The 27,607-nt window shown below is 49.7% G+C and overlaps 1 protein-coding gene across 1 annotated transcript in view; it reads right to left on the bottom strand.

The window, feature by feature from the left end:
* TG (thyroglobulin) overlaps positions 1–27,607 on the bottom strand; it is a 243,690-nt gene that overhangs the window by 24,465 nt on the left and 191,618 nt on the right. The window contains exons 42-43 of the mRNA XM_069465395.1: positions 14,026–14,190; positions 12,945–13,112 (exon numbers count right to left, since the gene is read on the bottom strand). Coding sequence (XP_069321496.1) covers positions 12,945–13,112; positions 14,026–14,190 — 333 coding nt within the window. The remainder of the gene's footprint in view (positions 1–12,944; positions 13,113–14,025; positions 14,191–27,607) is intronic.

Below are 27,607 nucleotides of genomic sequence, written 5' to 3' on the forward strand. Positions count from 1 at the left end.
TGAAGCAGCCAGTCAAGCGAGCGGCCAGGATCGGAGTGGGCGCCGGGCACTGAGTACCCATCGTGTGTCAGACGTGCAGGTCTAGTGTCGAGTCCAGGGAAGTGCACTTTACCAAGTTCTCTCGGGTCATGCTGGTGCCCTTGGTCTGGGGATTTCACCAGCAGCAGCAAGGTGCTAGAACATCCAGGTTTGCTCAGGGTCACCTCCTCTAGGAAGCAGGACAGGTAACGGCTGAGAAGGCAGGGCCTGGCGTCAAACCACCTGGGATCCAACTACCCTTGCAGTCTGCAAACCTGAGTAAATTAATCACTTTTAGTTTCCTTATTTATACAAGACAGATAATGAAAATTGCCTGCTCCATAGAATTACCGTCAGATTCCAGTGAAATATGCATTAAAGCGTTTAGCACAGTACTCGGCACATGGTCAATAAACGCGAGTGATTATTATTAGCCTGTCCCAGGCGGGGCCCCGGGTGCTGCTGCCGCCAGTTTATTCGCCTCCTGCTCCAGCACCACCACACAGCGAAGGCCGGGCTCGTGGTAGCAGCCCCGGGGGCAGCCCAGTGCCAGGCACTTCACAGGTAAATACGTGCTGTGTGAATGAGCAGAGGCGGCACTGGCCTTTGTGGAGGTTATACAGGCAGAGGCTGAATGTAGCATTCTAAAGTCATGCATCTTGGGTTCAAATCTCAGAGTTGGAAAGACCTGGTCTTGGATGCTAACTGCACCACTTCTCTGCTGTGCAAACTTAGGCAAGTTACTTCATCTCTCTGTGCCTTGTTTTCTCGTCTATAAAACAGGCACAAAGCAATACTGCCCTTCATAAAACTGCCATGAGGTCAAGTGAGATAAAACCTATGAAGTGCTTAGCGCCATGTCTGCTGTTATTGCTGCTCGATATCTGTAGACTCAGCCTTGAGGCCAGTTCAGACAGGCCAGGGAGAGCCCCTGTCTTAGAGAAAGAGGCCTCAGCAGCGCTTGTCCCATGGAGAGCGGGCCCAAGCACTTGGAACCCTCTTCCAAATCACTGCTGGACAATGACTGACCCCACCTCAAGGAAGGAGCCTGCTTCATGGGTGCTGGGGAGACTCCTTCCATGATGTGGTAGCTTGGAAGAGCACCAGGATGCCAGGCCCAGGGTATTGCCAAAGGGAGTGCTTCTTACGTAAAATGGTCTAAAGAGCTTCCCAGCTAGGGAGGGGATCTAAGCCACTCATTGGGTGTGGCCTTGCCGACCAGTCAATATTTTAGAGCCGGCCAGAGCATGGGCCCGAGCACCACGGGGACACCAGGGAGTACGGAGGGACACATTTCCAGCAAGACCTGGGACCCACATCTCTTCATGCTTGGCAAGAACCGGGGCGCAGATGCCGTTGCCAGTTTAATTAGAGAGTCAGCAGGAGGGAGCTGGGGCCACCGTGTGCCTGCGACGCTGGCTGCCACGAGCTGTAATTACAGGCGGGATCTGCCTCAGACAGTGGACTTGTCACAGGCAGGGCCTCCATGAAGGGGCTACCACAAATGGTGAGCCCTCGGGGTGTGAGTGTAAAGGCCCTCCATTAACACGTCCTCATGAGACATTAGAGCACCTCGGAATCGTTGAGAGCCACTCGGTGTCAGCCTGGATGCCTGCGGCCGAGTGGCCTGCGCATGGAACTTGGCGTTGGAGAGACCCAGGTTCAGTTCTGGCCCTGGGCTGTGGCCGCAGGTGACTCATCTCCAACAGCAAATTTGTTCCGTGAATGTGCCCGTCTGTGCCTCCACGTCAGGCCAGTACCTGGGGTCGATGTTAGACTGAAATGAATTAATGATTGTAAAGTGGCTGACGCATGGGAGACAGACTCTAACTAGTAAATTATTAAAAATCAAATCTATAAGGCAGGTGAGAAATGTCCTCGTGTCCACGCCAAGTGGTGTGTGAGAGGTGTGATGGGAAACTCTTGGTTGCAGCCCTTGTCCTTCCAGTCACTGCTCGTTCAGCCATTATCCGTCAAGTGACTGCGGGTGCCAGGAGCAGCTCTAGGCATGTGGGACACATCAGTGGGCAAAACAGGCTGTTCTCTGCCCGCAGGGGGCTTCTAGCCAGCGGGACAGATGGACACACAGCACACCTATGCCATGTGGCCTGTCCAGGGGCAGTCAGTACTTGGGGAGGAAGGAGGCCAGTGCACAGAGCAGGGAAGGGGGAGGGGTGCTTGCTGGGGTGTCGGAGTGGGCGACATGCGGGAGAGGTGGGCCCAGGTTGGAGGGGGCGCAGGTCAGACCTGTGGGCAGCTGGGTGAGGACGCAGCAGTGTGGTCAGTGGAGCTGGCAAGGCAGAGGAGCAGGAGTGAGGCCAGAGGGAACAGGGTGCTGGGTGGCTGGGGTGGCCTCACCCCACTTTTTGCTTCAGGTGGGGCCCAGGGGAGGGGCTCTTCCACTGTGACTTGCAGATGTGACCTGCCAGGGCACGCAGGGCGCAGAGCAGGCCAAATGTCCTTGAATTGGCCCCAGCTCTGCAGGGCCCTGGTAAAGGGTCAAGTAGCCCCTAGACATTCTCCCCCTAGCTCCATCTCCTGCCACCCTGATCCCAGGACACTGATGCAAATGCCAATGTCATCCACAGGGCTCTCTGTTGGCTGCGTTGCCCTCTCCTTCTCAGGGAAATGCCCATGCGAAAGCCCTTCCTCCTCTTGGACCGAGACACCCTCCTCCCCTCGGAGTCCGAGGCTTCACTGCCCAGTGCTCTGGGGACCCTTGCTGGGCAAACCACCCCTGGGTCCTTCGGACCTTCAGTATGTATCTCTGTGATGCCCATGCTCACCTAGAGTTGCTGGCCTGGGAGTCCTCGACAGGAGAGTCTCCTCCATCTGCTGCACTGTGGCGCTCCCAGCCCAGGCGGGCACTCAGTGAGCATGTCTACATGGTGGTCTCCATCTGTCCATCCTCCTTTGCTCCTCATCCCACGGCCATCTGGCTTCCCTGTCCCATCCAGGAGACCCCACGCAAGGTCGCTAATGGTCTCAACACCCCCATTTTTCTCCCCCAGTCAACTCTGCCTCAGGCTCAGTTCTGGACCCAACTCTTGAACTCGAAGCCCCAGTTGCCATTCCTGCCCCCTTTTCCTCCCCTTCTGTCCACACATGCTCAGGGGTGGGGCCATCTTGCTTGGACAATAGCCTACAAGCTAACAGTTCCTGCACATCCAAATGTCTACCATAGCCTGGAAATCTCTCAGGGCCCTCAAACTCAACATATGCAGTTTAACATGGTCATCTACATGTGTTCTTCTTCATCTCTAGAACATTCTTCCCTTTCTCTTTTCCTATCTTCAGTGACTAAGATAAGATGAGCCCCCAGTCCCCTGATCAAAAAGCAGGTGCTTCCTGATTCCTCCTGCATCCCTCTCCTGCCCCACATTCTGCCGTAGCCTTTCCTGATGATTCTCCCACTGCATGAGACTGACTCCACCCTCCTGTCCACCCCTGCTGCTGCCCTAGCTCACTCCCCATCACCCCTACCCATCCTGGGGCCGAAGCCGGGGTGCTGCTCTGGAGGGTGGGGAGTGGAAGGATTGCTTTGTACACAGAAGGTCTGTGATCAGTTTTTGCGCATTGGTTACTCTTAAAGTTTTGCAAAGTGGTTTGAGAAGGAGGAGACCCAGAGCCAAATCCCCAAAGGAAAAACAGGAAGCCTATCAGAGTTCATCAACTCTTGCAAGACTATATGAATGGATGAGTGGATGAATGAATGAATGCTTCCCAGAATTCTCTGGAGCGCTGTGGTAGATGGAGACATAAACATCCCTTTGTTCATTTGAGGGACATGAATTGAAGACCAACCTACTGTTGGCCAGGACCTGAGCATTCGAAATGCACACGACACGAGTCTTGCCCTGGCACGGAGCCTGGTAAAGTCAGAGAGGCCAACCCGGGAGTGAGCAGAGTGCTCCATGACAGTGGCTGACCCTTCACGTCCAGTGGGAAGGGGGTGGGTTTGGGATGCAGAGTGATGCAGTGACCACTTCCTTCCTTCCCCTGTTCCTCCAGTCAGCCTCCCTTCCCCCAACTCCACTGAAAGCCCCCCTATCAAGGCCTCCTGTGACTTACACCCCATGATCCCAGGCCCAAGACCCTGCTATCTGCCCTCATCTCATTCGACTCTGCAACATTTGACACTTGACCTCTGCTTCTTTTTGGAGATACTTTCTTTTCTTGGCTTTTCAGACAACACATTTTCCTAATTTTCTTCCAAATTTGTATCTACAGCATTGACCTCTCTCCTACACTCCCAACTCATACACCCAACTTCCAATCTATATCCCAAATCTGATGATTTCTCACTGTCACCAAGTCTAGGACCCTAATTTAAGTTACTAGCTTGCTCCCTGGATTTCTGCAAGAGAGTGCAATCTAGTCTCTACTTCTTCTGTTACCTCTCCTTAATTTTCCATGTAGCTACCAGAAGGCTCTTTCCAGACAAGGTAAATGGGTCAGGAGCTGTGGCTCATGCCTGTAATCCCAACACTTTGGAAGGCTGAAGCAGGAGGATCACTTGAGCCTAGGAATTTGAGGCTAGCCTGGGCAACATAGCAAGACCCCGTCTCCATAAAAAATTTAAAAATTAGGTGGGTGTGGTGGTGCATGCCTGTAGTCCCAGCTACTCAGGAGGCTGAGGTTGGAGGATCCTTTGAGCCCAGGAGTTTGAGGCTGCAGTGAGCTATGATTGCACCACTGCACTCCAGCCTGGGCAACAAAGCAAGACCCTGTCTCTAAAAAAGTGCTAAAAAATAAAAAAGGTGAATCAATATAATCACTTTCTAGCTTGAAACATTCCAGTAGCTGCCCATGTAAGGAGAATGGAGTCACTTTTCTGCTGGCCTGCAAGATCCCGTCTGACCGCTGCCCTCCACACATCGGCGTCCTCTCCTCCCACTCCCTCCTGTTCCCTGGGTTTCCTGGCATGCTGGCCTTCCCTTGTCCCCCAAACAGCCAAGGCCAACCCTGCCTCAGGGCCTTTGCATCAGCTTCTCTCGATGTCCCCCGAGCTGGCTCCTTCTCATCACTCAGGTCTGTCCAAAAGTCACCTCCTCGAAAAAGCCTTTTCCCATCTGTCACTTCCTCTACAATGACCCTGTTTCAATGTTCTTCATAGCATTTTTCAGATCTGAAATTCTTTATTTACGTACACGTCATGGTCTGGGTCCTCTCACGAGAACATAACTCCACAAGTCAGGCCTTGCTTATTTTGGTTACGACTTTTCCCTCTAGAGCCTAGAAGAGCATCCAGCACATAGCAGCCTCTTAACAAATTGATGTTGGGGACACGTGTGAATTGACACACGGGTGACTCCCGACTGTGCCACTCACCGTGGTGTTAAGGGACAGGGGCTGACTTCATCAGGCACGGCTGGCTCAGTGCTGAGGGCTCATGACATTTTTAGGGACCCTCGAAAGTATTTTCCTTTTAACATCTTTTAAAATCAGAAGAAATAAATATATAATAATGAAGATATAATAAAGAATCCAGCCTGGCTTGCACTCATCATCATATTAATACTTATGCAGTTATGAAATATAATTTCTAGTATTTGGCATGTAAGTGTTGGCTGTGAGGCCTGGGTCACGGTGCTGCCGTGAGGCTCTACAGGGTGCCAGGGCAGCCCAGAGCTGCGAGGCCGACAGGGCTCCCCGGGGTGTTGGGACCTGTCTCCTTTGCTCAGAAGTCCTCCTACGACACCACAGCAGACAGGCAGAGGGGTTCTCACTGTGCCCATTTGAAGGCTGAAGAAACTGCAATTCAGACTAGTTAAGCAACTTGCCTAAATTGTGTGGCTAAAGCCAGGCATTGAGACACATTTTTCTGAATCCAGGTCCCCATTAGGCCCTGGGTGCAGCGCCTAACACCCCCTGCCCCGAGTGCTGGGGATTTGGTGCAACAGCGCCTCTTTTCAGGAAAGCTCTTGCACACGCTGGGGACTCCTGCATGCTCCTCTTACTATAATCTGTCACCAAAGGCTCGATATTCCTGTGCTGGGGCTAGTGCCAGCGCCTCGGGCTGCCAGGTGCTGCTTTCCAACTCTCAGACGGGCTGCCCTGCCCCCACCGCTCCCCGCAGGCCCCCACTCCACCTGCTCCTGGCCAAGCTCAGGGGCACGGCAGCGCGCTCTGCTTCGGATTTTTCCTGCCTTCCTTGGAGATGCTTGTGCTTGGAGGGGAAGGCAGAACATTGTATCTTGGAACAAATCTGCTTTTGATCATGCAAATGAATGCCCCGTTAATGTAGGCAGACTGTCAATTTCACCAGTTAGGAAGAGAGAGAGAAAAGGGGGGACAATTCCCCACCACAGCGACTGATGGAGAATTTCAACAGAAAGCTGCTACTTCAGAAAATAAGATCGTTCACGGCGAATGGAGAACATCTCAGGCAGCCCTGAAGCTCCACCGGTAGGTTGCTAACTTTTCTGGCTGTCATTAGGACTCCTTGGGTGGGCCATCGTTGGCCTGGGGTGGTGTGTAAGCCTCTACCCACCCACCCTCTTTGGGTCTGATGGAATTTGGTGGGTCTCTGCTGAGCTGATGGGTGGGTCCAGGGGGCTGAACTTGGGGCAAGGGGGCTCCTGTCCCTCCTGCGCCTTCCCCAGGAAGCTGGACTGTGTGTGTTGTGGAGTGGGCTCCGGGTGGTATTTATGCAAGGTTGGCATGAGGACACTGTGTGCGTGTGTGAGTGTGTGTGTGAGTGTGTGTGTGAGTGTGTGTGTGTGCTTCTGCTACGACTGGAACAATTGGTCTCAGGTCAGGCGAGGTGATTCAGTGATTGCACGTTCTTTGTATTCCTGCTTTCCGGGGATAATTCTCTGGACCAGGGACAATAGCTTTGGACACTAATCTTAATAGTAAAATTAAATAATTAAATGAAAAAACTAACCTTTATGGAGGCAAAACTATTTTCCAGATATTGGTAAATATTTGAATCCTCTGAGCATCTTCATGGGGATATTTACTAATATAATCTCCCCATTTTACAGTTAGGGAAACTGAGGCTCTGGCTCTGGGAAACTTGAATGCTCCTGATTACAAGCCGAGGACACCCAGGACACTCTCCCCACTCTGACAGACAGCTGAGGGAGCAGTGTCCTGGTCAGTTCCTTGGCCATTGTGTCACCCCAGCTGGCCGTGTGGCTACAGCTCCCCACCCCCACCCCCTGAGGTCCTGAAATAGATGTCTATCTGTCCGTATAGTGTATACCAAACTGCTCTTCAGTTGTTTGCCTTGTTCATTTTCTATCCCTGTAGCTGACTGTGAGCCCCCTTGAGGGGAGGAATTTAATTTGTATTTATCTCCCAAACACCTGGCCCAGAATCTGGCACATAGTAAGTGACCTCGTAAATGTTGTATAACTGAACAAACAGGCCTTGGCGTTGGAATGAACATGCTTGACATCCTGTTTGGTGGATGTGGTGATTTTCTGCAACTGGTACGTTCTGCTTCCCGGCCCCAGATGGGTCTGGCGGGCATGAAAGGACAGAGGATGGAGGAGGAGAAGGAGTTGGTGGGAACAATACCCTCAGGAATGTGCCATCCTTGAGTCCCCGTCAGCTAATTGTGGCTGGACTCAGGTGCTATGGAGTCTTCGGTGGGGGAATGGAAAAATGCACAAACCCAACTCTAACTGCAGGTCACGAGCAGGCTGAGGCAGGGCAGGCAATCTGAGGGCACCCGAGAGCAGCGTGGTTTGAAGTTCAAGGGGAGCAGCGTGGTTTGAAGTTCAAGGGGAGCTTCCGCACTGTCGGGAGTGTGGGAGCACGGCTGGTAGTTCGGGTTCCTCCTGTTGTCCACAGCGCTCTACCGCAGTCCTGTGTGGGGCAGGACTGCTCTGGATCCCTCTGGGCGATGCTCATGTCTGGTCTGGGTAGAGGGGGTGTGAGTGCATTTACCACCCCTGTTCTGGAGACTAGAACAGAGGGGTCACGGATAGAGCACCCCATTTGGGGCCAGAGTGGAGACTTGGCTTTGCAGACAGCTATGTGGCTGTCCTTGGGACAATCATTAAACCTCTCTAAGCCTTTCTTCCTGAGCAAATGATGTTAAATACTGGGTCACGGCTCCCTACCTCACAGCCTTACGGTTGAGACAAAGTAAGAAGGTGGATGGGATTGCAAAGTACTTTGCATTCGGTAGACCTCATTCTAGCTGGGTTCACACACACCTGAGTACTGGTGGACAGAAGGCTCTTGGAGGAAGGCCTGGCTTTTCTCAAGAGTGCTACAAATCAAAGAGGATGCCTTTGGAGACAGATAGACCTGGATTGGAATTCTAGCTTCTCTCTGAACTAGTTTCCCATTTGAAAAAATAGTGGTAATAATCCTTGCCTCGTACAGTAGTTGTGAGCATGAATTATTTCATTGAAGATGCCTGGGTTAAGGCTCAGCACATAGTCAGTTCTTCAAAGTTTCATTCATTCAACCCAATGAATGTTTATTGTGCACCTACTGTGTGCAATGTGTCTGGTAGAACCAGACACACTTCTAGGCACCAGAAATACAGCAGTTTCAAACGTTCTAGTTGGGGAAGAAAGACAAGAGACAAATAAATATATCAATGTCTGGAAGTATGAGTGCTAAGGTAGGCATGGGATAAGGGGAGAGAGAATGTCAGGGATGTGGCTTCCCTTCCAATCAGAGTGGCCAAGCAAGTTCTCTCTGATGAGCAGACTCTGAAGGAAGTGAGGCAGCGATTTACCTGGGGAAGAATATTCTAGAAGAGGGAACAGAAAATACCAAGACTTAAAGCAGGCGTGTGCTCAGCATATTTGAGAAACTTCAAAGAGACTAACCAATAAGGCTGACGCACAGTGAGCCGGGCGAGAGGCAGGAGGTGAGGTCAGAGAGCTGGCAGGGGCCACATCAAACGGGGCTCTGGAAGCCACTGGAAGGACTGTGGCTTTTCCTATGCATGAGAGGAGGCCCCAGGGGTGAGGGCTGGGAGTGGAAGAGTGACGTGCTCTGACTTACACTGCAAAGGGACTGCTCTGGCTGCTGTGGGTCTCACAGATTGTAAGGGCCAGAGGCAGACGCAGAGAGACAGTGGGGGCTACGGCAAGATCCTGGAGAAGGAGGATGGCTGGATCAGGCTGAACGTGGAAGAGGTGGGGAGTGGAGGTTAGATTCTGGATGCATTTTGAAGAGAAAGCCGCTTGGACTTACTGATAGAATGCTGGCGGGATATGAGAGAGCAGCATCAAGAATGGCTCCTGGTTTTGAGCCTGAGTTGTGGAGATGAGTTGCTGCGGTGACAAAGACTATGGGAGAGCACGCTGGCTCAGGGTGGGGGACAGAGGTGAGTTCAGAGGCCCACTGTGGATGTGGACGTAATAGGGTGGGAAGTTAGGAGATATCTCAGTGAAGATGTCAAATGGACCATTGGCTAACCCAGTCCAGAGATCGAGGGACAAGTCCAGGCAGGAGGTACACATTTAGGAGATGTCAGCATGAAATGGCCCGGAAAGCCGCAGGCTGGCTTCCGATCCCACCTGCCACTGCTCCCCTCCTCGCATAGTCCTCCCCACCAGCCAGCACCCACATGAGCTCCAGGCAGGATGCAGGCTCACAAAAACCGCTCGATGGCTGCACTAACTCATGTTTCCAAGAGAATGAATGAAGAAGTGAAGCAAAGAAAGGAACGGTCTAACCAACAAATACATGTGCTGCTGAAACACTGCCCCATGGGTGGGGTTCTAGGTAGCAGCCGTGGAATCCGGCTGGGAACTGCTCTGCCGTACCTTCAAGGGGGTCTCTCTATCCCAGGGTCCCGGGCTTGAGTGTGTGCTTTCCCAACCAGGCCTGGTTTGGGCAGTGAGCCTCCTATTGGCGGGCCCATCTTTCTTTGCAAGTGGGCAATGGAAACTTCTCCTTAAAAACGTTAGACAGAAACTCATCGATAGAGAGAAACTCAAATGCATCCTTGCGTAGGGATCCCAGTCCTCTAGATTAGAGCTCAGGCTGGAGTGGTTGAGAAATTCAGGACTGAGTTAGAAACCCCCAAAGACACCACCAAGGCAGTGCTGAACAGGGGAAGTTGAAGGCAGCTACATGCCCCGGCAACCCTCTCACAATGGGCTGGCAGAATCAGAGTGCAAACCTGGGCTGCCCTCTGGACCAACACAGCCCCAGAGCTGCCAGTGAGAAGCCCACCCCTCACCTCCCCTGGAAGATGGCATTTCCACTGTGGTGGGAGGGGCTTGGGAACAGCCAGCAGGGCCTCCTCCCTCCCCACCCCCACTGGCCCTGCCTAGGGTGATCCCAAGGCTCCTGGGAATGTAAAAATATACCTTTCCATCTTTTGAAAGTCAGAGATGGCTGGGATAAGTTTTCAGCACATGGTCCAAAGAAGCAGAGCTGTGAGGACACAGTATCTTCTGCATAAAGAGTGCAATCCTCCCCCACAGGACAATGTTGAACAAGGAGCTGCCCAAAAGGGTCTGGGGCCAATGGCCAGCTCACTCCCACCTTGCCCACGCTTCAGAGAACCGGCTCCAGAGTGGAGTGTGTTTAGAGGCAGCAAGAGGATACTAATACTAGGACTTGCGTTTATTTCTCATGCTTTAACATATTTTGCTTGTATAAATGTTTTATAATATAAACAGCCTACCAGTGCAGGAATATAACGTATATAATTTATACTTAAATGATTATGCTTACTATCTCTTAACCGATGAGGGTCTTGACCAAAAACAACTTGAAGACCCCTGCTTTAGGGAAGAAAACCCGGGGGCTAGTGGAGGACTGGCATCTTTTCAGCATCTCCTGAATCATGGTCTGGTCCAAGAATAAAGTTGCAGCCCCTCGGGGTAAGGGCTATGTTGTACACTGGTGCTCGGCAAAAAAACGCTGAGCTGGATCTGGTGCAAAAGGTATTTCTCCATGGTCGTGAGTCAACCAGATGGAAGCTAAGAGTGACTAAGCTCTAGTCTAGGCCACCCCCTCCAACACACTCACACTCTGGGCCCCAGAGAGGACCCTCTGCCACTGCCCACGTGCTACCTCACCTTCCAGACGGGAACTTCCAGAAATCAACCTCTTATTTGGGCCACACCAGCCCTGCTTCTGCCTCTCTCTCTCCTCACTATATACACACACATATAATACATATATATATATATATATATATATATATAAATATATACACACACACACAAATAAATATACATATACAATATGTAACATATTATATATGTATAGATAGCAAGACTAGTAATTAATTCATACTACTCTTTCTCACATCTCCACACCTCCTGAGGTAACCAATGTTAATTGCTTGTTGTGTATCTTCCCACGCCATTATCCTTTCACGTAGAAACACATAAAAACAAACACCTTTTTATATATACATATACATACAGATTGTTTTTTAAAATATAAATGCCATCTTAATTTCATATTCCTCCATATATTTTTTTTTCATTTATCAACATATCACAGGCATCCCTCAAGCCAATAGAGATATATCTAGTTCATTCTTTTTAACATCTGCATAATGCTTAATAGTTTGTGCATAGCTTAATTTAGTCAACCATTTCCCTGTTAATGGACATTTGAGTTGCTTCCAATTTTTTGCCACAGTAATTAATGCTGTGATAAGTACCCTTGTACACATGTCATGTAAAGCTAGAGATTTTATTGCTGTAAAATGGAGTCTCTAAAGTGCAATATATCACCCAAGGGAAATAGAATAATGCAAAGAAATGCAGGATCCTGTTTGGTTGCATTAATGATTTGTTTTTTGAAATTCCAGTAATACGGCCTTATATTCAATAGAGCCAACAGAGAGCCACGTTGGTACGTGCAGGGAGAGTGCATTTTTCCCACATCCAGAGTTGTCCTTTCCCTGTGTGACATGCACACGGGGACCCCACCCCAGGTGTGACTACCTAAAGGGCTTTGGCCAAGAGCTGCTTGTCCTGTGGGTGGGGCGGAGGACAGTGTGCTGAGCCTCTTGCAGACTTAGCCTCATCCTAGCGAAAGGCTCCTGGTCAGAGCAGCAACTGTGTGTTCAGGCAGATAAAAGACCCCACAGCTCACTCCCACTTTGCTGTGCCTCCAGCAAGCTGCACAAAGCTGTGTGGGTGCCAGGTGCATTGTATGAGCTTTCCTGGGTAAGAAACCAACTCGGAAGGCTGGTGTTTGGGTTTCCCTTTCAGGGTTAGGAAAGGGTAACGTTCTCACAAGAGTCCCCTCATCCACCTGCCTCTTCACCTCGGTTCTCAGCATGACAAGCACCCTTTGTGGCTTCAGGGGTGTCAACGGCCCAGAACCTGGGTGTTCCGACTTGGAGCCCTGAAGCTGCAGAGCCCCTGGATCAGCTCCAGCTCAACGATTCCACAGTGATTCATTCACAACTGCCATTTGTGAATGTATCTGTGTTGCTCATTACCCTGCAAGGGTCTTCTGATTTCTGAACTCCCTCTCCTCCCATTGCCTTTTCCCAAACTCATACAGCCTTTGCACATAGTAGTTTTTCACCAGTTGTTTTGTAAACAAGCAAGTTAGTCAGTGACTCTTTTTTTTTTTTTTTTTTTTTTGAGACAGAGTCTCACTTTGTTGCCCGGGCTAGAGTGAGTGCCGTGGCGTCAGCCTAGCTCACAGCAACCTCAAACTCCTGGGCTCAAGTGATCCTCCTGTCTCAGCCTCCCGAGTAGCTGGGACTACAGGCATGCACCACCATGCCCGGCTAATTTTTTCTCTATATATTTTTAGCTGTCCATATAATTTCTTTCTATTTTTAGTAGAGATGGGGTCTCGCTCTTGCTCAGGCTGGTCTCGAACTCCTGAGCTCAAACGATCCGCCCACCTCGGCCTCCCAGAGAGCTAGGATTACAGGCGTGAGCCACCGCGCCCGGCCAGTCAGTGACTCTTGACCAAGTCAGACAGGGCAGCGCAGAGCCGCCAGGCCACACCCCACCCACCTTCACTGCCTTCGCTCTGTTGATGAGCCCGTCGTCCTGAGAGCTCCCGATGAGCAGATCTATCTTCACCCGCGGAGATCTCTGCAGCGCTCTGGCTGGAGCCTCTCGTAGGTATCGGCCATCCACCACAGGACCCCAGTAGTGGAAAGGGCCACTCACGGCCAGGAGCTGCATCAGAGGCAAAAATGGTACTGGGATAACCAGCCGCATCGCTTTGCTTAATCAGGTTTTAACCACAGTGAACGCCAGTGCTCTTGTCTATCTGGGGCTCCTGGGCAAACAAGAGTACAATGACCAGAATGATGGGCAGGAGGACACAGTATTGTCGGGGGCTGCAAGGTAAAGCTCACATGTAGTGATGGTGGCCCCAGGGGCCTCCCTGCCGAGGTAAGCACAGATCCACAGGGAGGAAGGGGTGTGCCTGAGCCTGCAGGTGGGTGGGTAAGGCAGCGGAGACAGTGCTGGAAGAAGAGGTGTTGGCTCTGACAGGTGAAATTCATCAGCTTCAATCACGATCAAATTAGCCCAGATTTTGGGGAGCTGAGGATAAGACCCACTCAAGGCTGTGAATCCCAACTCATTGCTGAAGGGATGGAGCCATGAATTGAGAAGAAAATCCTTATTCCTGCTAGTGTCCCCTTCATTAATGTCAGGGCCAGCCAGAGACTTGGGCCCTGAGCAGGGTTTTTGTAGCTAGAAAGGGAGCACACAGCTGTCCTAAGGGAGTGACGTGATGCCAGGCTATTGCCTGTCTGTGAAGCCATGGGGCACGGGACAGGCCCCTTAACCTGTGCTACTTCATTTTATCCTCCTACTCTCTACGGTCTGCATCACTATGCCCATGTCATAGATAGGAAACCCGAGCTGCAGAGAGGCCTGCCTCCCTTCAGTGCCCATGCTTGGTCCATCTCGGACTGCTGCCCACGCACGGCACAGGGGGTCAGGGAATATGCATTCTAGCTCCAGCTGCCCCTCAACCTGCTGTGTGGCTTGGGTGGGTCACATCTCGTTTCTAGGCCTTGGTTTTCCATCTGTAAAAGACCAGAGAATGCCCCTCCCCAACCTGCACACAAGTGCCCACCTTGGTCTGGGCGTCATTGAGGACGTTGGCAGGCTTCTGGCGCAGGCAGGACACCACTTCTTGGCTGGACAAGGTGAGACAACCGACCTCCTCTGCCAAAGCAGTTGTTTGCTGCTGGGCCCTCTCCAGACTGATGGCGGCGGCCGGTGAGAGCGCAGAGCCTCCCTGGAAGAGAGAGCAGGTCAAGTCTGGATCATCTCCTGCCCCTGCTCAGCCCAGAGACCCCAAGGCCACGTCAGAGCTCCACATCCTTCCTCCACACCTGGAGGTCCCAGGGAACGTGCACGTGTGGGGAGGCCAGGCCTGGTCCACAGCACGTCAGCAGCGTGATCAGGAACAGCTGTCTCCCTAGGCCCCGTCTGCCCACCTGTGCAATGAGGGCGCTGGGCAAGGTGGTCTGCAATCTTGGCTGTGCAGTGGGAGTGCATGTGGAGGCAAAGAGCCGATGGTTTTTGAACAGGGACAAAGACTAGGAAAGTCCTCTGGGAAGACAACTCTGCAAAGGTGGGACCACATCCCACCACCACCTCCTGGGGGCTCCGTAAATAGCAAGCTTTCTTGGCTCAATTAAAATAGGGTTGGACTTTAAAATAGATGCCCACCTAGAAGGTGATGAAAACACCATCACTGTGAGTGTAAATTGTTCCCTCAAAGTCAGTGTAGCCTCTGTTAAAATGACAGGCTGCTGGGCATGGCCTTTCCAAGAACGTACGTAATTGGTGGGAACCAGGTGCCAGGAAGCTGGTCTCTGCCTGGACCACTGGTGTAATCGGGTCATCTGCCCAGGTGGGACAGAGGAGCTGAGTAGGGTCTTGGCCAGTGCAGGATTCCAGGGCATTCCTCTGCGGGTCACCCCCACCTCAACTCAGAGACTGGCTGCCCTGATGAATCAGGGACAACACGGGGTGGTGGCAGCGGTGGTGACACTTGTGCCACTGCCATGACTGGTGCTGCTGTGACTGATGGTGGTCAGAGGAACGACTGTGGATCCGGGGCTTAGATTAACTCAAGAGCGTCCCCTGTTTTAGTTCATCTGATCCTCACGGCAACTATGTGAGTTAGTTGCTGTTATTGTTCCCATTTTACAAACATGGCATAAAGAGATAGGGGAATTAAGTAACTTGACCAAGGTCAAAGGTCTCGTAAGAGACAGAGCCATCCTGTGCATGCAGACAGCTGGGCTCCAGGGCGCGTTCGGCTGCAGGACTCCGGTGGAGAGTGAAGGGCTCTAACTTCTATGACGAACAAGCTGCCTGACCTGGAATCAGTCACTTTGCTGGGCCACAGGCCCCTCGTCTGTAATGAGGGGAAGCTGGGCTGGAGAGTACTGTTGCTTATGGACCACCTGTCACCACCGGCCAGGTTCCCGTTCTACCAGAAACTTGGTCTGCTGTGTCTTGTGTAATCTTCACAGCAACAGCATGAGGTGGGTACAGTTATTGCCTCGCTTCACAGACAAGCCAACTAAGTCTCAGAAAGGAAAGAGAGCATTCTCATTTATCAAGTTCCTAATATGTAACAGGAACTAGGAGCTTAACAACAACCACAAAAAATAATAATGACAACTAACATTTATTGAGAACTCACTAAGTTTTGGGCCCATAGTCCTGAGCACTCAGCACATATTAACTCTTAAAATCTCCACAACCCTAGGACGTAGTTGTCCTTCCTTATCTTAGAGAGGAAGAAATCGAGGCATAGAGAGTTTAGTCTCTTTCCCAAGGTCACATAGCTGGTGAGTGTCAGAGCCAGGACTCCCCCAGGCTGTGGTCTCAATCCCACACTATATGGGATTGAGTTTTTATATCAGGAACAAGGTGGTGCAGCCTTGGGCTGAACTGGGTGCTCTTACTCCGCTATAAGAGAGCGTTGGCCTGGCCGACTCCACGGGGTATCTTCGTCTCAATTCTAGGCCCTACACTGAGCTAACTAAATCAGAACCTAAAAATACCAGACATGCAGAGCTGTTTCCCCGTACACAACACGGGTGTACCAGAGCCGTGCTGTTCTCCCTGGGCCCTGACAGGACCTGCAACCCAGACGTGAGATGCCCACGCCTGCCCCTGTCACTGCGACCCGCTGTGTGAAAGAGACAATAGATGCCCAGATGGGAGGAGACCCACTCTCCCAGGGGCCCGGCTGGGAGGCTGTGGGACACTGCACACGCGTCCTGGCACACGGGACGCTGTTAAGCACTGTCCGCGGAAGGTGCCGGCGGGCTTTGCGCTTCGGAGTCAGGATGGAAGCCCCACGGGCAAAGCGCGGGCGTCGCAGTGAGAATGTCCTGTGCTGTGGGCAGGCCTGAGAGCGGGGGTGGGGGGGTGGGGGGGTGGGGGGGGGTGGGCACAGTGTGGACAGAAGCCCGAAGGCCACTGGGGAGGACCAGGACAGGGACCCCAAATCCAAGATGCTAAATGTAGTCAGAGGCAGCTGAAGGCAGCATAGGGAGAAACTCTCAGCCCCCAGACCTGGCTTCCAACTCCACAGGGACAACTTCAGAGAGTCAATGAACACCTTTTCCTCCTCGGCAGCTTGGACACAGTGGGGCTCCCCTGGGAGTGAGACACCTAATAATCACAGGCTGACCTGAGGGCAGCTTTCTCTGTGCCAGGCCTCTTCTCGGCACTGCACAGATATTAACTTACTGAAGCCTCCAACCACCCTGCAGGGCAGATGATGCCATCGTCCCACTTTACAGATGAGGCACAGAGGAGAATGGTTTGTCCAAGATCACAGGGCTCAGAGGAGGCAGAGCCAGGGTCTGAACCCAGTGGCCAAGCGCTCAGCCACCATGAAGGGGGTCTTTCATACACTTGGCAGGTTCCTGATGAAAGGTGGCGGCACTATTACTACTATTATCTCTGTTTAGCTGTCAGGCCCACGGAGGGACCGTATGGCCAGAGTCAGAGGCAAGGTTGGGCAGTGGGAAGCTTGGCCACAGGAGAGGAAAGCACACGAGTGTGGAGCTGGGGTATCCTAGACACAGCCACTGCATGACCTGGTGTCCAAGGAGCCCTTTCCGAAGGCTCTGAGCTGCTTAGGGCAGGCCCCGCAGCCCGGTCCACAGAGCCCGCACTGGGCTGGGTGGACTGCATGGTTTTCTGTCCTTAATACACTCGAATCAACTCAGAGTCTCCTGGTACTGACTGGGTCACTGCCAGTTGCACAAAGCAAGGCTGCTGAGCTGTGCGATCACCAGCCCATGGCTCACTCTGAGCTTCAGTGTCTATAAAAGAGGGAGAATCCCAACCCCCAGACTTCTCTGAGAATAAGCAGCAAAAGCATGAACTACCCAGCCTGTCCATGGCCTGACATCCAGTGATGGGGCAACGCGCAGGGGCCAGATGATTTAGTGCTGTTGTTGGGTTCCTGTGCCCTCTGGCTTATTTTTCCAGCAGTGAGGGGGGAAGCTTTTCTGAGAACCACCAGATGTACTTTTTCTTAGCAGAAAACACACACACACACACACACACACACGCACACACACTTGAGATACCCAAGGTCAAAGCCCCGTGTTCTGAACAGCCAACTGTAGGACCACCAGGATGGGACGTGAACTTTAGCATGGGTCCCTGATGTTTTCAACATTTTCTTCAGCTATAAAAAGCCTGTGTTCTTGACACGGTGAGGAAGTGGTTAAAGGCGTGGGTGACACTGATATTGCAGGGTGGCTTATACTTTCCTCTCTCTTAAGGTATTTTGTTGCAATCGATCTTTCTGAAAGAAACCTCTTTCTCCATGGAAAATCAGTGGGTAAGCAGCCCAACGGCTGGCCCAGCCCTCACCTGAAAGCACCGATGACAGATAAAGAACTGGGTGGGGGCAGGTGCCGTGCAGCGTCCTGCAGAGGGCAGGGGCCCGAGGCAGAAGGACTGGGTTCACCCCCAGCTCTGTGACTCCCTGATGAAGTGAGCCTGGACACGTGACCCTCTGTGAATGGGAACAGTAAACCACGCTGCACAGGGTCATCGCAAGGGTGCACAAGGCCACGCAGGTGAAGACAGCGGGATCCTCAGCACAGCGAGTGTGGTGGCTGCACTGCCGTCAGCGCAGCGGGTCTCACAGGACCCCGTGGGGTTTGGCAGGATCGGGCCTCCTCAGTCCGCCCAGTCATGCCAGCAGGGCCGCGGCCCTGGGCGCCAGCATTATCTAAATCTGACCTAGCTATTAAGTGGCAATGAGTTTCCGCTAGTGGTTGTTTTTCTAACTTTAAAAATAGTGCAGACCAAAACCACAATTGCTGATCACTGCTTCTTCATCCCAGAGCTCTGAACATGGTAAGGAGCCTTGACCTCAGTTAGCCACTGCAGTCACCCCGGAGCCAAGGCCTGTGCCTAGCCAAGGGTCACAGACACGGTCACAGACGGAGACACACACAGTCACAGACAGAAACACATACACACACGCATATATGCACACACCCAGAGACACACAGAGGATCACACAGAGTCATTTCAACTTTAGAGGTGACAAAACTCCAGGGCCGAGGCGAAGACACTTGCCCACTCTCATGATTTAGTTCCTGCCACAACACTATGAAGTTAGGATCAGGTAGAGAAGACTATGTCGTTTTAGGGAGAAATTCTCTGCTGAACAGAACCTGAATCCAGAGGTTCCAACTCCAGACTCAGGGATTCTCTTCACTTCTCCTGGGAGAAATCAGACGTGCGACTCCCAAGCCCTGACCAGAACACTGGGCTCCAGAAACGGAAGCACCTCTAGCTGGCTTACCGGGTGCGCTGAGATCCATTACCAAGTACCAGCATCTGAGAGTTGGCAACCCCGTATTTATTTTGAGTCTATTTTATTCCAAGCAAAGTGGGTCACAAAGAAGAATAAGTCCCAAGCTCCAGCTAGGTAGATGGTTTTTGAAAATACAGACTGTGTCCAGCAGGACACACACACCAGTGACCTCAAAATGAGGCTCTCTATTCTCAGGGTATGGAGAGAGTCAAGAGTCCTCGTGCTTTGGGAACTCAGGGGAGTGAGGGATTTCTGGGCATGAGGATGGCCCAGAGGAAGTGCAGAGCAGCAGCAGGACTTGAGTGGACTCAGTGGGTGACCCCTCCTGGGGGAGTGGGCAGGGACAACAAGGGAGTCAGGGACCCAGTTACCCAAAGGAGCTGTAGGTAGGAGCTGGGGCCTATGTGTCCCAGCAACCCCAGAACAGGGCCTGGAACACAAAAAAATATGTGTTGTGTGAGTGAGCAAATGACTGTGTGAGTGACAGTGTGAAAGGATGATGCATGGACCAATGACTGCTTCTGAATGAAGAGAGAAGTTGCATAGAGGTTGGTGAGGAGTAGAGTTTAGAGGATGTTAAACCACAGACTAAGCAAGAGATGTGACTTAAATGGTGCTGACGCTGGGAAACAGGCAGGTGTCCTACAGGCAATGGGAGTCAGGAATGGCTTTGAACAGGTTATTACGAGAAGTATTTGGGACAGGCGCTGGGTCATTTATCTTTGCATCCTCAGTGCTGAAGTTGGTTCATAGCACTCAGTGGGCCCTTAGCCCTTGCTCAATGACCGTTAAATATCAGAATGAGCTTTCCCTCTTGCCTTCTTAAAAGGCATTAGCATAGTGTGCTGGGACTAGTCCTGACCTAGGAGAGCATCTGACATGGAAGATTTGAAGGATGCCTACTGAAAACTACTCTTTTATGTATGTAAATGTGTGCTTCTGTGTGTGTGTGTGTGTGTGTTTACTTAAAGAGAAGCAGAAAATAATTAGACATTTATTAGGAATCTTTAAGAGCCAGGTCATTTATGCACATTTTCTCCTGTGATCCCCACAAGAACCCTCTAGGAATTATTATCCTCATTTTACAGATACAGAGACAAGGGCCAGAGTAAGTAGGGTAATTTGTCCAAGGTCTTGGAACTGATCAGTATCAGAGCCGGGATTATGAAGCTTTCGCTGCGTCCTCTACACAGTACCGCCTACCACCGAAAACAGCAACCACGAAGCACATCACAGACCCTTATTTTCCACCCCCCCATGAGTGGCTGGCAGATGGCAACCCATCACCAAAGTCCTTGCAGGCTGGCCAGGACCTTGGTGGGGAGGGGGATCTGGCTTCTCCCACAGCAGGAGTGCCCAGTGGAAGGCAGTGTCCCACAAGGGCTCAGAAAGTGCCTTGTCGTGTCTGTAGACTAGAATGGCCTCCCCGAGACAAAACAGAATCCGTGCCAGGCCGTTTCGATATGCATTTACAACTGCACTGCATTCTGCTTAAGACAGAGCTCTCACTTACATCATCTCATTTAAATGCCCACCACCATCCTAGCAAGTAGGAAGAACCAGTATTACTTAAAACACAAATACACTGCTTATTTAATCCTTCTTTTGTGCATGCCCCACTTCATTCCAAGAAGAATTTCGGTAAACTCAGGAAAGAGTGGTTAATATGTTTAATAACCTGCTAACTCCAGGTGAAACAGGTTAAGACCCGGGTTTTCTGACCCCAGGGTGGCTTCCCACACGTCCATGCCACCTGGTGGAGGTCAAGTGAGAGTCCTGGGCGTCCTGGCCCCACCGCACCTGCCCACCAGGTTCCCCTGGACAGTCTGACTGGACCACTCCCAGGGCCCTCGAGCAATTCAAGGTGAGGGAATGATGGGGGCATTCTGTTGGCTTTTTATACTTTTCAAAATATTATAACTTTTCTCCCATGAATTAATATTAAATTTTTAATTAGGAAAAATTTAAATTACACTTAAAAGATGAACTCCACACTAAAATACCACTGATTCATGTCAAGAGGAAAGCAGTCATTATCACTTACCATGTAAGCGAATCAGAGGATAAGCGGCATGGCCAAGTCTATTGAGGGACACTTTGTAGGGAAAATAAGAGATGGGACAGAAGTGAGAGCCCCGAGAGAGGAAGGAGGTGGTGCTGGCCGAGAGGAGAAGTCCCAACAAGCTGTCTTCACAGACTGGCCCATGTGCAATCCACATTGCCCTACATCCACAGGCATTACCTTAGTTTAGTTAAAAGTAAAACCTTTCACCATTTTTAAAGCAAAAATAGTAATACAAAAATCTACTGTAGAAAATACAGGTGAGCAAAACAAAGAAAATTAAAATTACACATAATCTTCCCAAAGAGAACCACTTTTAAATATTGTTAGCCTCCAGCAGTCTCTTCCATATGAGTGTGTGTGTATGTAGATATATTTGAGTGTGTATATATATTTATTTATTTACATATTTATAAGTAGGAAATAAAGAGAGCATATTGTTTTTTAACCTTTTTCACCTAACAGTCCATTGTGAATATCATTCTGTGCTGTTACCTATTCATTCACAAGATTGTTTTTAATGCCAGCACGCTACTTAAATTTAGGTATTTAGGCTACTAGGGCGAGAGTCAGAGAGAAGTTAGGAGCACCTGCAGGCCATGAAGTATGATCAGCCTGGGTGCAAATCCCAGCTCTGATCTGTGGCTATCTGATTTGGGACTTTCTTCCTCTGTAAGAAGGACTGTAACAGTTTGATAGTTTCCCCATAGCACATTCTGAAGACATGGGAAGGTTTTCACCTAACAGTACAGTGAAATTACAAGTTGTAAGTATTTAATAAATGATAGCTATTATCGTTTCCAGTTTTATGATGTTATAGACAACACTATAATGTATACCTTTATAGTTAAATCTATTCACATATCCATGATTTCCTTATACAAAGGAATTTTTGGTTCAAAAAGTATAATTATTTTCTGAAAGATAATAAAAATTTATTGAATGGACTGTTTACATAACATTTTAGTGGTTTCCCATTAAATAGATATCATGTGAAATTTTTTACTAAAGGAGAATTTTTATATCATATATATGATGAACATTGATATAATATTTTAAGCCATGTTTCTTGGCATCTATAGCTAACTTTTTAAAAATGGTGTCACTGAGATAAAATTCACACATCATACAATTCAATCGTCCTTAGTTATATTCACAGAGTTGTGCAACCATCACAATCTAATTTTAGAACATTTTCATTATCCCATGAAGAAACCCTGTGCCCATTAGCAGGCATTCCCATCCTCAACCCTCACTGCCTGCCCCAGGCAATCACTAATCTACTTTCTGTCTCTATAGATTTGCCTATTTTGGACATTTCATATAAATGGAATCATATAATATGTGGCCTTTTGTGCCTGGCTTCTTTCACTTCAACCATGTTATAGAGTGCAGTAGCACTTCATTCCTCTTTATTGATGAATTACTGTCTGTTATATAAATAAACCATATTTTGCTTATCTATTCATCTGCTGATGAATGTTTGGGTTGTTTCTACTTTTTGACAATTACAAATGATGCTGCTATGAAAATTCATGTTTAAATCTTCATATGGATGTATGTCTTCATTTCTCTTGGATGTATACCTAGGAGTGAAACTGCTAGATCATGTGGCAACTCCATGCATAATCTCTTGAAAAGTTGCCAAACTGTTTTCCAAAATGGCTGAATTATTTTATATTCCTACCAGCAATGCATGAATATTCCTATTTCTTCACATCTTCAGCAATACTTGTTATTGTCTGTTTTGGTTTTATCATTATTATTTTAGCTGTCCTAGTAGGTGTGAGGTGACATCTTATTGTGGTTTTGATTTGCATTTTCCTAATGACTAATGATGTCAAGAATCTTTTCATGTGCTTGTGGACCCATTTGTACATCTTATTTGGAGAAATATCCATTCAGCTCCTTTGTCCATTTTTTAAATTGAGTTATTTGCCTTTTTGTTATTAGTGTTCTTTATATTTTCTTGACACAAGCCCCTTATCAGATACATGATTTGCAAATATTTTCTCCCATTCTGCAGGTTGTCTTTACTTTCTTGATGAATCGTTTGTAGCACAGAAGTTTTTAATTTTGATGAAGTCCAATGTATCTATTTTTTCTTTTGTAGCTTGGGCTTTTGGTGTCACATCTAAGAAACCCTCGTCTAACCCAAGGTCCAGGAGTCCCACCTTGAATTCTACAGATATTTATGTTTTTAAACGTTTTTTTAAACAATACACTGCCAACTGCCTTTCAGAAAGGTTGTACCTTGCTGTATTTTTATATTTGCAAACGTAAATCGCCTACCACTGTGTCGACACATGGAGGAAAAAGAAAGAAGGTACCAGAAAGCAGTGTTCTAAACACTTTACGTGCTTACATGCTGCTCTCAATTTGTGCTCACTAAACTTCTGAAGCAGGAAGAGATGACTGTGCCCCTTTTACTCAAGAGTGACAGAGGCTCAGAGAAGATAAGCTACTTGCCCCAAATAACCCACTGCTGGGGAGTTTGATTCAGGTTATGTGTGTCCAAACCCACCATATTACCAGCCTCCATATGCCAAGCAGAATCTGCACTCAGCCTCCCTTCTCCAGACAGCTTTGGCAAACATGGCTGTGCATGTCATTGCCCCCTTGCCCACGGAGGCAGGGTGCGCAGGCCTTGCCCAGACACCCGGGGGGCGGGGAGCCTTCCAAGGGGTCCCTCCCAGGAACTTCTTCAGCTTGGAATCGGAGAGAACCGGGCCTTGGCTTTGCCCCTTCAGCTCGGAGCACGCACCTGTCATGTTCCCTCCAGGTCTTGCAGACTTGACAAAATGCCTTTTTCCATCTGTCACAAACACGAAGTCTAATTGCCTCCATCACCTTCTGGCTGTCAGAAGCCATTTAAATGCTTGGCACTTGAAAATTACTGATTTCCCAGGCAAAGGTGTCACACATTAAAAGTGACACCATGAGTGATAGCCGAGGTGACGGCTGCCTTCTTCTTTCAAAGGGAATTTAAATGCAAGCTCCTGAGGCCGCCCCCCACCCCCGTTCTCAATGAGCACTTCATACATACACATGGGCATATGTTTCCTTTTAAAAATAATTCCATAATTATAAGTTGTAAAAGAGCCTCGCTGTTTCTTTCTAGTCATTTATTCCCGTAGCTTTGTTTCAGGGACCCAGTGGCCCAGGAGGACGGCTGGTCAGCTGCGCCTGTCCGGGGGAGGCAAAGTCTCCCTCCCTGTTTCCCTTCCAGGCACCCCAGACTGCCTCCCCCTCTCCACGTCCTTCCTCCTGTACTTTCTTCCTCCCTCCATCCTTCCTCCAGTAAACGCCGTCGGCCAGCTCCCGACCTGTAGAAAGGACTCACCGTCCTGTGTGCGGCAAGTTCTCAGATGCTGGTGGGTAGGGACAGCTGGGTGGGCACAGGAGAGGAAATGGCATAGAAGGTGCCTGGGGGTCTGGGGTGACCACTGCAGAAAGCGCAGGGGCCGAGAACACAGGCGGGAAGCCACCCCGAGCAGAGGGGCCATCTGAGAAGGAGGTGGCTAAAGGCTGGACGGAGAGGCTGGCGCTGGCCCTTCCCATGTTACCATGTTGTTACCTCTTTAATTCCAAACTGAAGAACTGTCTGGGAGGGACCCCTTGGAGGGCTCCCCCACGGGTGTCTGGGCAAGGCCTCCACACCCTGCCTCTGTGTGTATGTTGAAAGGGGTGAGTGAGAAGCCACTGGGGCAGTTCAGTTAGGGGGACTGAATCAAGTTTGAGACTCAAGAAGCTCGCAATGGCCACAGTGCCTGGGGGAAGGGATGGGGGCAGGCGGGGTTACTGGAGAGAGGAGCCTGCACTGTCAGTGGACGTCTAGGATACTGACCCAACGTCCTGACCAGCAAGAAGGCTGTGGACACCCTCTCTGGGGTTCCTGAGGGCAAACTGTTTAGTCCACCAGCTGAATCAGAATCCTTGGCCCTGCCTGCCTTGGCATCTGTCTCTTCCGGCCTGGGGCCTCACACCCCAATGCCCCTGACGTGGTTTTGTATGTTCAGATGGGTTCAGCATTCTCACTGTAGCACCTATTTCCTTCCCTATCTTGAATTCTGAGCCAGCCCCTACCCTGGAATGAGGACAGCCCTGACAGCCCCTGGGCTCAAAATTCAAGCAGATTCTTACCCCAAACTTTGCCCGTGGTGGTGGGGGGGTGGGGGGGGCGCGGGGGGGGGGGAGTCTCTTGCTACCTTTTTGATGCATCTCTATGCAGTAACTGGGTATGCATCTGAATCCCTGTGTCCGCTTGGCCCCTGGAATTTATTTTACATCATTTCCAACATTATCCCCTTCACATGTGTCAAATGAAAATAAGTATACATTATTATTATTTTAAAGAGATGTAGGAGAAATGGACAGAGCATGAGCTTTTGGATTAGAGAAATGTTACTGAATCCCGAACTGACAACATGGTAATTGGCTTCATTTTCTGGGTGTCAGTTTTCTCATCTGTAAAATGGGTATGCGATAACAAAGTGTGGCACCAAGAGCAAGGCCATGGTGTCCATCAGCCTGAGCTCAAGTCTAGCACCCCCTCTAACCAGCTGTGTGTTCTTAGGAAAAGCTACTTAAAGTCCCGGTGTCTCAGTTGCCTCAAATGTAAAATAAGGGTAAGAAGACTACCTCATTTATTTGTTGAGATGAATTGATAAGATAACATGTAAAGCGCTTGCATGTGTCAAATTTCCAATAAATATTAGTAGCAGTTCTTAAAATAACAATTGCTATTTCAAAGAGTTCTTGTGAAAATTAAATGAAATAATGGATTTGAAAAATACTTTATAACTCGTAAAGCACTATATAAATGTCAGTTATTATTGTTTATAATATTATTGCCACTCAAACTAAAATAAAAAATAATGAAATAGTCTTCAGTCTAACAAAAGGCTTTTGGGGTTGGGACTTTGTTTGGCTAAGGACATTGCTATGGCAACTAGGCCTCCCTGTCCCGGGCTCTCCCTCCACGGCTGCCCCATGCGGCGAGGTGTAATTAGATGTGGCTTGGTGGGCACTGAAATAGATGCCGACGGGTAATTTCACACCCATCCGGTCGGTTAGAACTGGATGGCATCATTTTAAATTACATCATGGCCCGTTTTGAGCTTGCTCTCTTCTTTTGATAACAGCAACATAATCTTGTCATTAGAAAAAAGTGTATGTCAGAGAAGTATTAAGGCACAGAATGAGAGTGTTAGAGGGGACTTTAATAAAAGCCATCATAATTCTGTTCCAGATCTGAGAAGAGACTGAGCAGGTTTTGCTGCTGCTACTGTGTCTGAGACGAAGACACCGGGGCAGGGCAGTTAAGAGGCCGGACTCCGGAGGCTACTTGCAGAGGCCTTATCGCTAAGCCTCCAGCCGCTGTTTCCACGCTCCCTGGGACACAGCCGGCTCTGCCACAGCGAGCTAGTCCATTATCAGAATAATTCCATAAGCGTCTGGGAGCTCCTCCTATGTGCCTCATGCCACAGGGAATCCAGAATGATTAAGGCCTCAAGGAAGTTTGCACTCTACGAGGAGGGGAGTTTTCTTTTTTTAACTTGCTCCCTCAGTCTCCGCCCTCCGTTCTCTGTCCTTCCTTCCCTTCCTTCCTCCCAGTGGGTATTCGCTGGTTGCTCGGCCCTGCCAAGTGCCAGTGCCAGCTGTCACTCGCCGGCAAAACAGATACAGTCCCTGCCTCTTAGAACTTACAGTTTCTGAAAGTCAGACCAGTAGAGAGATAGGGAAGGGTGGTGTCATGAGACACCCTTGAAGAAATTCCCTTCACGGAGCCTGGCACCTTCCAACACCACCATAAGCCACGCACGGAGTCTTTCTCATGGGAAGACTCTGACCCTTTGTCCTTAAGCAGAATTCGCAGGGATCTCTGTGCCCTTCCTTCCCAGAAGATGGACTGTAAATTAGCACCAAGGGAAGATAAAATGGAATGTTTCAAACTCCTTGTTAAGATTCCTCTTTGATTAGAAATGATGTCTGTTTCTCCCCCTGTGTTTCTGTTAGAGTCATGGACTCCCAAATGGTGTGCACACGACAGTCCATTGGAGGGCAGGAAGAACATTACTTATAAATAATTTATCCTTTTAAAATATTTTTATATTTATAATGTATATATTAGTAGAATCAGCTATGTATATAATTAATGACTAAATATGAATACATTAAGGATGCTTACTGTTTTTGCTGTCTGGGTACATGATGAAAAGTTTGGAGAGGGCTACACCAGACAAAAAGAAGAGGCCCTTTTCTCAGTGGGTTGAAGGAAAAAGTTGAGCTAAGATGTAACCAGAGTCCCACAGTTTCTGCTCTGCTGATAAGAGTGAAAGTGGTCAGCAGACCTCCTGTCCCTGGATAGTTGTAAGTCATCCTGGCAAAGTTTTGGCTGTAGGCAGAGGGTATCAACTCTGCCACTCATTCTCACCCCTAATGCCACGTGACATGAGCCAGGACGGGGACACAGGCCATTTGGACAACTGAAGAGCTTCCCGCTTTTGGGCAGAGGACAGGGGGCGGGGGGCGGGGCATGGCTGAAGGGAGCACGGAGCCCTTCTGCCGGACTCTGACTCATCAGATGGAAGGATGATGCCCTGGCTGGCCCCAGAGGAGACTCATCCCTGATCCTGGCTGATCCTAAGAAGGGGGAATCCATCCCAGGTCTGTGGAAGAACAAGGGTAAATTAAGAGGCCAAACCCAGCAGAGTCTTTCCAGCAAACAGGCCACAGTGGCAGGTACCTGGAAAGGCAGGTTAGGGCAGTGAGGGC

This window comes from Eulemur rufifrons, chromosome 3 (assembly GCF_041146395.1).
Source record: "Eulemur rufifrons isolate Redbay chromosome 3, OSU_ERuf_1, whole genome shotgun sequence".
Classification (NCBI taxonomy): Eukaryota; Metazoa; Chordata; class Mammalia; order Primates; family Lemuridae; genus Eulemur; species Eulemur rufifrons.